Below are 11,281 nucleotides of genomic sequence, written 5' to 3'. Positions count from 1 at the left end.
TTTTATTTTCCACAATTATTATACTATATCTCTTGTTATTCCATTATTACTGTGTAATCTCGGCTTCACTGAAAATGAGGACTACCCTCAATGAACCTCCGAGAATAAATAAAGATTGAATGAATGAATGAATGTATCTTATGACGGAAGGTCAACAAACTTTATAAGCTGGCATAATATAAAAACACTACAAAGTGGTTAAGATAATTTTATTTTATTTCATGGTCAGCGTGTGAATAGATAAGCCACATTACAGTACGGAAGGCCTACAAGCTAGGCCTGACTACACACTCTTGATTATATTAAACAACTTAAACAACTATTATTCAAATGTAGGGCCTGTTTACATTGGTCATTAATTTTTTTCATTTTAAAAACAAATACGAGAAAGCAAAGTATGTTACTTTTTTCCGAGTTTACTGGAATGGTGAGGCCATGTGTCAATATTGCCTGTAAGGGAGGGAGTCTGAGGGAACTGCCTGTCTTAATTGAAGATGTACAGATGGTCAGTGGTTTGGATCGCATTGTGCAGACTTGTACTCTATTGTTTGGTCTCATATTCTGTTTGAGCCTTTGAACTAGAGCCCAAATCTCCAAACAAGGTTAAAAGATCTTCATCACATATCGCACAATGATGAATATCTTCATTACATATAAAGGCTAACATCAGAGACGGTTAAAGAGGAACATCAAGGATCTTTGCTAACATGGCTGATTAAGCACTCAAAGTTGTCGGGTCAAAGGTCAAGGTCACATGTAATATAGTGTTTGTGCTATATCACCCAAGTGGCTTCATCAAACTATCCACAGTTAATCACCTTGTAGGCTACAAGGACTGGTTGGGTATCCAAGTTCACAAGGTCAAAGGTCAATTTCAGAATGGGTTCTAAGATCAAAGACATCGCCAAACATATCAAAACACTGAAAAAACTCGGTTGCAGCGCCAAAGACTACTTACACACTTAATAATCTGTGGTCAGGGCAGGGTCCAGGCCTACTTTGCTCAAGGGTGTACAAGGTTATAATGGATGGATGAATATTAAAGACTTTGCGTTGAGTTCATTGTCATTTGATTGCTATTTGATTGTGACATTTTATCATTTGTGTATTCAGTTTTCATAATTACAAACAAAAAAGGATTTTTTTAAATGATCCTATTTGTTTTGAAAACAAACAAAAAACGAATGGCCTAATGTACATAGACTGTGTAGCCTACCTCACTTATTGATATCTTATTAAAGGTGCCATGTGTAAGAATTGAGGTAAAAATATCCAAAAAATGAGCTACACGCATCAAAAGAATGAGAAGAAATAAGGGCGATGATGTAATTAAAAAACGACAATGCTGCAGAGATATCAACCTGAATTAGCATGCTAAATTACTAGCCACAGCCCGACAGGTGTCATAATACCAGTTTCGGCCATGGAAGGCGGTATGCGGGCAACATAACCACCAGCCAAACTGCAAGACACGTTTCCCGGTTGTTACTCTAGGGTAGACCATCTCACTTTCTGGAGGTATACTGCCCCCATCTTATGGAATGTGGAGTATGAATTGATTTTTTGGTAGACATTACACATGGCACCTTTAAGGCACCAGAAACAAAACTGACACTGCACTTTTTAGTTTTCATTGATTTCTTTCATGAGTGACTCACTGATCTTGGAATATTAAGTATAAGTATATATACTATTTTTTCTCCATCCTGAGAGACGTTGCTGTGTTCCTGTTCAATAATAAGCAGAGATCCACATATCATACATTGTGTCTGTTAGCACAACCTTCACTGCATAGTGAACATGCTGAGAGATTCACCCCACCCATTGATTACACCTTCACACAGTACATCTCCTCTTTCACCATGTTTATGTTTTTTAGCTTACTTATTGTAGCTACAAGATAACAGCCTTGAGTGGATTCATCATAGTTGATCTTACCTGGTCTCTTGCAGTGAAGTGACTAGACTATTTCAGCAAGGGCCGCTAGGTGGAACTCAAGACTGCTGGTCAATTAGTGGCGTTGAGCAGACCTATACCTATTACTTCTTAACAGCCTGAAAAACATACTGTACGTGTTGTCCATACATCTCCTGCAGCATCGAATACAACGTTCGCCTTTTGTCAGACGTAAAGCGTCAATAAGGGCGCAGCTTTGAGAAGAGATTTGACGCACCGCTGATAAGTAGCCTATCCACCACCACAAAGGGTTAAGTGAGGGGCGTCGCCTCCGCTGCTCTGCTCTGGCGGATGCTGGCCGGATGCAGGTGATGCCCGATGTGCCAAGCAGTCTCAGCATCATCCGAGTCCGACCAAACGGGGTGCGGTCACGCCACACCAGTCTCCAAATCGGAGAAATTGCAAAATCGGTGAGTCAATTCAGAGCTACGATACAACCAGGAGCCCGGTAATTTATTCAGACTCAACGCACACAACGCGGGCATTGTTATATCTTGTAGAAATGAGATCGAGTCTTTGAGGCAAAGAACACAATACCAGAGACGAACCAGAAGAGTGCTGGGCAAGCAATATTCATTTATAACGTGAGATCTACCAGAGGGATTGCGCTATTCAATAGCCTAGTGCGGTCGTAGCAAAGTCTGCTAAGTGATTCTCCCATTGCTCTAAGCAATCATGGCATGGCCCTGTATCACAAGGGCTTGCTGCATTAACCGCTTCTGGAGTGAGTTAGATAAAGCAGACATTGCGGTGCCTTTGGTCTTTACGAAATACTCCGATGTGGCCGAAGTGCAGCATGTGCACCCGCAGCGGCAGCCTCGAGACCGGTCAGTCGCCATAGAGACGCAGGCTCCCGTTGGCGAACAGGAGTCAGCACCGAAGAGTGCCGCATTGGGTGATGAAGGCTCGAGCTCGTCTGTGATGCGTCAGGACTTTAAGGCTTGGAAGGTGGTGCGCCCGGAGCGAAGCTGCAAGCCCCGCAACCAGTACCACCCTTCAGAGGCCCCTTTCAACAACGAATCTCAGTACCAAAAGGATTACAAGCCATGGCCCATCCCCAAGAAGGGCGACCACCCCTGGATCCCCAAAGCTAGCCCTACGAAGTCCGCCTCAGACAGCGCAGTGCCCTCTGCTAAAGAGAAGGCTGTCGTGGAGGTGGACACAGGCGTGGAGAAATGCGAGATTGAGGAGAAACAGCAGGAGAAGGAGAAGCCCAAGGAGAAGGAGAAGAAAGTGGTGAAGAAGGAGACAGAGGCAGAGAAGAGTAGTAAGCAGGAGCCAGAGGAAAAGGCTCCAGAGGGGAAAGCACCTGAGGGGAAAGGCAGGGCTGCTGCAGATGCACTCAACAGACAGATCAAACAGGACGGAAGCTCCTACAGGTGATTGAGTATGTGTGTGTGTGTGTGTATGTGTTTGTGTTTGTGCACACACATGTGTGTGTGTGTGTGTGTGTGTGTGTGTGTGTGTGTGTGTGTATGTGTACGTTTGTGTGTGTGTGTGTGTGTGCTCGCAATTATGTGTGTGTGTGTGTGTGTGTGTGTATTTGTATGTTTCTTCATAAAGAACCTCACTCAAACATTGGCGTGTATCTGTGAATATGGCTCATTCATCTAATATCACCTTATCCCAGTCTGGTCTCACTAACCCAGATGCACATGCATCTCAGCTGCAGGCCTGGTTAGCGTCTGGACACGGCTGATCCTCCTCTCCTCCCTCCACACTGATATGACCAGAGATACACAGCTGCAGCAGGATCGATTCCCCACCCACCCACAAAAACACACACACACACACACATATACAGTATATACACACACACACACACACACACACACACACACACTCCCACCCCCGCTTTGTCCTCCCTTATCATGTTACAGAATCAAATACCCATCAGGCAGGCGGTGGGATGGGGGCTGAGGAGGGGGTCGGGAGAGAAACAAGTGTATGCATCCAGCGTCGGAGACATCCCTCCTCTCCTCTCTTCTCTTCTCTTCTCTTCTCTTCTCTTCTCTTCTCTTCTCTCCTGTCCTCTCCTCTCCTCTCTTCTGCTCTGCTCTGCATTGCTCTCTTCTTCTCTTCTCTTCTCTTCTCTTCTCTTCTCCTCCATTCTCCTCTCCTCTGTCATCACAAGGGCCTCTGGGGTCAGGACAAGGTCAGGGGGGTTAGTGGAGCTCTGCTGAGCTGCCAGGTGTGTGTGTGTGTGTGACCACCTCAGCCTCAGGCCTCATACACACACTCACTCACACGCACACACGCACGCACGCACACTAAATCTTTGCTAGTCAGCTGGGTGCTTGCCTAACATGTACAGGGATATAGATAGATAGATAGATAGATAGATAGATACTTTATTGATCCCCAAGGGGAAATTCAAGGATATGTGTCTGTGTGTGTGATCATACGATAGTGAGATGTGCATGCTTGCGTGTGTGTGCGTGTGTGTATGTGTGCTGAGACTGGGCTCTGAATAGGCACAGTGTTTGTTAGCTCTCAGGGCTCCTGTGCAAAATCTGATGAGTCACGTCTGAGCTGTGGTCCTCCTCTATCCCAGAGTTCCCCTCAGCAGAGGACAGATGGACTGAAGCACATAGACATATAAATGTCTATGGTGGTGAAGCCCACACTGATTTGGACACACTAGAGCACACACCCCTATTTCAGCTCAGCATTAAGACCACAGCACAATTTTTCTGGACTGCTTTTTCCAAAAGCGCTATCGAGCAACTGCCATGGTAACCAACGAGATAGAGAGAGAGAGAGAGAGAGAGAGAGAGAGAGGGAATGTGTTCAAAACGTTCACTATGTCTCTTATTATTTAACAGTGGGGGTTGTGCAGCAATGCACCCTAGAACAGCAGGGTGGGGTGTGTGTGACCCAACCCAGTAGTGTAATACATGAGTGTGTGATTATGAGGCCAGATGGACACACACACAGAAACTCTGCTCCTGGTGGTACCACGCCTCCTGGCTTTAGTTTCTCTCGGTGCAAGTCATCCAGGAATGGCGTGACCACCTGAGTGAGATGGACGTGATTAGAGCTCTAATCGCTTATCAGGAAGCGCAGCTGATGTCAGGCAGGAGTGAGAGGAGGAGGAGCAGCAGTTAGAGGAGGAGGAGGAGCAGGAGTGAGAGGAGGAGGAGGAGGAGGAAGAAATGAGGAGGGAAGAGGAGGCGGAGGAGGAGGACGATCAGGAGGAAGAACAGGCCTCAGCAGGAGCAGTGCTGTGTAGGCTTCAGTGATGGTGTGTGATCTCTGTAATGTTTAAGGCTACACTGTGGTCAATGATGTATGTCTGTGTAACCTCTGTGGTATTTCAGGATTGAGTTTAAGGCTATACTGTGGCCAGTGGGGGTGTGTTTGGGTTGGTGTGTGATCTCTTTGGTGTCTTGAGATTACACTGTGTGTGTGTGCGTGTGTGTGTGTGTGTGTGTGTGTGTGATCTTTGTGACCTGTGTGGTGTTTCAGGACGGAGTTCAAGGCCTACACTGACGTGAAGCCGGTGAGGCCCATCCGAGCCAAGTCCCAGTACAAGATGGCCACCACGGAGAAGGCCAGCCTGGAGACCAGCTACAGCGCCACCTTCAGGGGGGAGCAGGGAGTGCCGCAGGACAACAAGCAGCTGGACCGCCGCCGGATACGCAGCCTCTACAATGAGCCCAGGAAGGACTCCGCCAAGGTAAAGCACCCCTGCAGCCAACACTGACTCCTGCTGCATGGAGGCCAAACTGCATCCCTCAGCAGACACAGGGACCACATAGATTATTAATCTGAGATTTTAAGATAGATCTGGTTTCTCCCCTCTAATGGTTTTGAATTGTATTATTATTAATCTGAGATATTAAACTTAAACTTTAAATAAGTTTCAGTCTTCTACTAGTTTAAACAGGCACAGGTATTTTGCAGACTTGCTATTTGCTCTGTGTAATGTATTGACCCTAACAGTAATGTATGGCATCCAGCTGCAAGTTGAAAGATGCACCATGAAGCAAAGTAGTTAAGAGGCAGCCGTGTAATATCAGCACATCCGTATGCCTGTAGAGTAGATGTCCAGTTCATAAGGACATAATGCAGAGTGCTTAACTGCCCCAAGTCCAGTTCATAAAGGACGTAATGCAGAGTGGTTAACTGCCCCAAGCCCCCAAAGGCATGGAACCATTGAGGTGTAGAAACTCTCATTCTGCCCTTTTCATAAAGCTTTTTTAACAAGAGCAAAAGAGCAGTAGAGAATCTAATGAGTCATATTGGGCATGTAGCACTAGCTCTATGGTGCTATACTGCTAATGGACCAGTAGATGGCTCTTGACTCTTCCTCCAGAGGAAGAGAGCTGGATGCTTGTGTGTGTTCTGTGTTGATGGAGCCCCTCCCTCTCTCACTCTTATAGGACGGTTCTGACAGTGACAGCAGCTCTGTTCTAGACCTGCTCTAGTCAGGTGTGTGTTGTGTGTGTGTGTGTGTGTGTGCGTGTGTGTGGAGCATGGAGAAGGGCTGGGCCTTGTTCACGCTAACCGCACACTCAGTCAGCAGGATGGGACCTCACCACCAGGAGCACACACACACACTCACACAAGACCGCAGTCAATCCTTCCGCAAGACTCTGAGGTCCACATACACCCCGCATAGCACCCTCTCCAAAGCCACATGCTTGACACCCCACCCATGCACATCTTTGGATGATTATTTTGGGTGTTTTAGAATGTGCATTTACATTTTAGTATATTAGATCATGCTTTCATCACTTGATTACTTTGGACTCTTGCTCTGGTGAGATGGCCACCACCACCGGTCACTCTGGCATCCTTACATCCTTATTTCGACCTGAAGTTGAGTACAGGTGTGCCGTTTTTTGTTTGTCCATCTTGAACATGACATCACATGAGCCGAGATGCACGCTGCCCCTGTCCACCCCACACATACACCCTGCTGGTCTCATGAAGAGGCACACACACACACACACACACACACACACACACGCTGGGAAGGAAGGATTGAAGTCTGAGCGAAAGGTCTTGTTGTATAGTCACTCCCTGGAGGTCTATATACTCCATTGTCTCACACAGACGAATGCGATGCATTGTTCTGCATGCAGCCTTATAACCTAAAGGGCCCTGTGGTCACTCTGCAGCAAAACAGCACAAATGACAGATAAAAAGTGTCCTCTAGAGCTCAAGGACAAAAGACTGTTAGAACTATGTGCCACGGTCGCATATAAAAATAAAAACAACATGTATATTAAGTGTGCGATAGTAATGACAAAGAAGAGCTTTTAGAGTTAAACTAGGTCACTTGTGCTTGTGAATATAGGACTTCTGACCTTTTAACGTTGGAAGTGTGATGTTTATCATCTCACAACTTAGCATGTGTCCTGTCAGGCACGATGGATTTCAGTTGTTTAACTGAAGTAATCTGCTGCTGTTGGTGATGTGGTCCAAGTTTGTGTGGTGTCATTTGTGTTGCGTTTGCTGAAATAGAGCCTGGGATTGGCACTATGTATAGGACTCCAAAGCTCACCCTTTCTCTGTTAACCTTTCCAGACTACTAACAGAAAATCCACTTTTGTATTGAAAGAAATTTCATATACAAGGAGGGATACTGCATCTCTATATTTATCTTCCCCATCCCATGTAGCAAGTGTAATGAAGGGTGTCTTACCGCCTCTAGAGGCCTGGCTACCTGGACTTCAGACAAGCAGTTTGACCACCAATCATTTGCCCCGCTGATGGTGGGACAGCTTGCCTGAAGCCCAGCGGGGACCTGAGCTTGAGTGCGGGCCTCTTCTGACTGACCCACACTGGGCTTTACCTCCCGGCCAGGTGGAGAAGTCCGGCACCCAGCAGTCCAAACCCAAAAAGAGCACCACATCCACCAGCCACAGCAAACAGGTGAGAAAGGCCAAAGACAAGCAGAAGGACAAGGATAAAGACAAGGAGAAGGAGAAGGAGAAGGGCAAGGATGGGATCCAGACAACCAAGAAGAAGAGCTCTGTGACCAGCATCCAGTCCGACCCCGTCGCTGCCCCCACCACCACCACCCCCACCACCACCACCACCCCCACCGCTGCCACGGTCAGCAAACAGAGCAAAGAGATGATCAACAGACTGGCCAACGAGGGCAAGGAGTGATGCCACCGCACTTTTCACACACTGACTGTGTGGGGGGTCAGGTGATGCTGTGGTGGGACAGAGGGAGTTCTTCTGCCCCCCACCTCTGAGCTCTCCTGCCCTCGTCTGCCAGTTAACCCCCTCCCCCCCTCTCCTCTTCTCTCCTCTCCTCTCTACTCTCCTTTCCCCTCCTCTTAGCTCTTCTCCTCTCCTCTCATTTCCTCTCCTCTCTCTTCCCCTCTCCTCTCTTTTCTCCTCTCCTCTCCTTACCTCTCTCTCCTCTCTTCCCCTCTCCTCTCTCTTCTCCTCTCCTCTCCTTACCTCTCTCTCCTCTCATTTCTTCTCCTCTCTCTTCCCCTCTCCTCTCTCTTCTCCTCTCCTCTCTCTTCTCCTCTCCTCTCATTTCCTCTCCTCTCTCTTCCCCTCTCCTCTCTCTTCTCCTCTCCTCTCTCTTCTCCTCTCCTCTCTCTTCCCCTCTCCTCTCTCCTCTCCTCTCTCTTCCCCTCTCCCCTCTCCTCTCCTCTCTCTTCTCCTCTCCTCTCTCTTCTCCTCTCCTCTCTCTTCTCCTCTCCTCTCTCCTCTCCTCTCCTTATCTCTCTCTCCTCTCCTTATCTCTCTCTCCTCTCCTCTCCTCTCTCCTCTCCTCTCCTTACCTCTCTCTCTCTCCTCTAGCATCTGGGCAGAGCCAGTCCTGCCGTCTGTCACTCTGATTGTTCTCTTCAGGCCCCCATACCAGTGCATTAGCCATACCAAGTGTGTGCGTATGTCTCTGTGCATCTCTGCCACTGCTCTGCTCATTCTCTTCCTGTCTGTCCATATCTCTCTGCGTCCCTGGATCACTGTCTGCCTCTGAGCTCGTGCTCGGAGAGCTCCTTCCCTATTGGAGACGTTCTGTAGAGATTTAAAAAGACCCAGGGCGCGTCAGGACTGGAGAGTTAGTCCGGTCTCGCAGGAGACCGAGTCCACACTCGTCCCCCACATTAGAGAGGATAGGGTAGCTCTGCGTCTGGATTTCTCACACTACAAATTCACTTCGGTCACTCTAACAGAATTGGCTACTGTTTGGTACCACCTTAGCATATCACTGAAACAGTCACCAGATAAGTCACATTGACATGAGTCACACACCACAGAAACAGTCAGACCACTAAGGCCTCTTTAAGGTCCACTCTTTACTAGACTTACCACCAAAACAACAGTTAGGGCTCCTTAGGTATGCCAGTTCTCACCATTCCGCCAGTAGACCCTGCTGTAAGTATTTATATAATAATCTAGTTAATCTTTTTAACTGCATGCTTACTTGATATATTATATTATGATAGGAAAAGCAGCCTCACTTCAGCAAACTCGATTTCGCCTTGTCCATCCCAGGCTGGTCCTGACTCTGAATCATAGCTGGCCCTGGATCATAAGAACCACACCGGCCCCTTCCTGAACCTGGGCCAGCAGCATTTCAAAGTCGGCTGCCATCTTGGATGTTTGAGCTTTCAAAGTGGTTAGTGCTCAATAGAAAACACTCCAAATTTATGCCACTGTCACATAGATGAGCATTTCAGTGCTAAAGCGATCCAAATCCATTTAAAATCATGTTAGTCTTGAGTGAGAGCCAAACCGAGGCATTGACTCTCTTTAAAATGTGTTGTATCTTGAGCTGTATGGATATCTATGTTTCTATACTTTGGATAAATCTGCTTCCAGACATCCCATAATACCTCGAGATCACTTAGCTCATCTCTGCATGGGTGTAGCCATCTGGTGAAATCTGATTTGAGGAGGAAATTAGGAAATGAATCACAATACCTCCCAACTTCACCCCCCTCCCCCAACCCTACCCATATGAATGTCAGAGTGTGTCTGTTTGAGGTGAGAGAGTGGATGTGGATGCTCTATCTCCATGGCAACATGTGTTCTTTCTCTGTCAGCTTGCTTAGCTCCGCCCCCTAGTCCTTGGTGCTGTTTCCTGGTGGGTCACACACAGGACCACTTCACGATAGCAGCTGGATCGGAACCGCCCCAGTCCAGTTCTGGTCAGAACCTGCTGCTATTAGAGATGACCCACCACCGACTGCCTTCTCTGACCCCCGCCCACCCCCTCTGTCTCCACCTTCCCACCATGCTTTGCAGGGTCAGAGTCTTGTGCTGTCGTCATACAGCTTAAGGCCATCATGCCAGAGAGCAGCTGACCCGGCTGTGTTCCGGCCCTAACCTGGGCCACACCTGGTGTCCCAGCTGCTCCGTGCCTCTCTGCTTTCCTCATGATGTGCTGACCAACCCCCCTCCCCTCCACTGGTGCTACCACACATGTGCTGTTTGAGTGGTGAGGCGTAAGAAACAGGAAGTACGTGGAGAGTTAAAGGCCTGGGAAGCTTCAATACTCACTGGTTTGCTGTACCTTGCTTGTGTTTTCAGCTTGCTATGGATGAAACGATTAAAACATTGTGAAAGCTGTGCATATGGTATCCTTTGCATTCATTCCTTTGTCGCTCACTTTTATTGAACGTAAAAGGTCTTGTGGTAGGCTACTTTACAAATAATATACATATTAAAGTCGTTAACAAATGTTATTTCTTAGCGTCACCCTGAATCTGAAATATGTTTGGTGTTGGGCACGTAAAGCAGCAGAACTGTACTGTGTTGAATTTTTAACTCTTTATCAAATATGTAGACATATTACATATGCTCTGATGGATTGTCTGATTTTTAATCCTAGTCTGGCCTCTGTCTCCACCAATAAGACTCCCCTCTTTGTTCATCTAAAAGCCCTGGGTGTCTCATTGGATGTCTAGACAGTGTTATGCTCACTCATTTTCATAGGGGAATGATGTGAGCTGTGAACATTTGATTTGCTGATCTTGTTAGAATGTTGGCTCCTTGTGTGTATATTGTTTAAAATCTGGGCCAAATAATGTAATTCGAGGTTCAAATAACGTATTCAAGGTTTTTAAAATGAAATACATTGATTCTTTGCATAATCTTTTTGCGGGTTTTAAGTCCAGGCAAAATCAAATTATTAAAAAATAGAATTATGCCTTTGTCAAAACCAGGAGTTTGCATTAGAACTCTGAGAACCCTGAGTGTGGAGTGGGGCCCGTACCTTAAGAGATGGTATCGGGAGCTCATTCATCCTTGCCAAATGGAGTGAATTATTCATGCCTCTCTGGTCCTTGTGTTTAGTGTGCTGCATGAAATATTAAATGGCCCATAAAGAGGTGGGCCTGCTGGA

General features: G+C 46.9%; 1 protein-coding gene across 1 annotated transcript; it reads left to right on the top strand.

The window, feature by feature from the left end:
• Window positions 1-2,631: 2,631 nt before the first annotated feature.
• Window positions 2,632-8,079, top strand: map6b (microtubule-associated protein 6b). The gene is made up of 3 exons (XM_076291110.1): window positions 2,632-3,335; window positions 5,425-5,635; window positions 7,771-8,079. Exons 1-3 carry the CDS (start codon window positions 2,632-2,634, stop codon window positions 8,077-8,079), a joined length of 1,224 nt encoding a protein of 407 aa, XP_076147225.1.
• Window positions 8,080-11,281: the final 3,202 nt, after the last annotated feature.

This window comes from Alosa pseudoharengus, unplaced genomic scaffold (genome assembly GCF_046254945.1).
Source record: "Alosa pseudoharengus isolate Yale_2024_CS ecotype anadromous, Long Island Sound unplaced genomic scaffold, YU_APseudo_1.1 YU_APseudo_1.1_scf_18, whole genome shotgun sequence".
Lineage (NCBI taxonomy): Eukaryota > Metazoa > Chordata > Actinopteri > Clupeiformes > Clupeidae > Alosa > Alosa pseudoharengus.
This window is presented reverse-complemented; position numbering and strand designations above follow the sequence as displayed.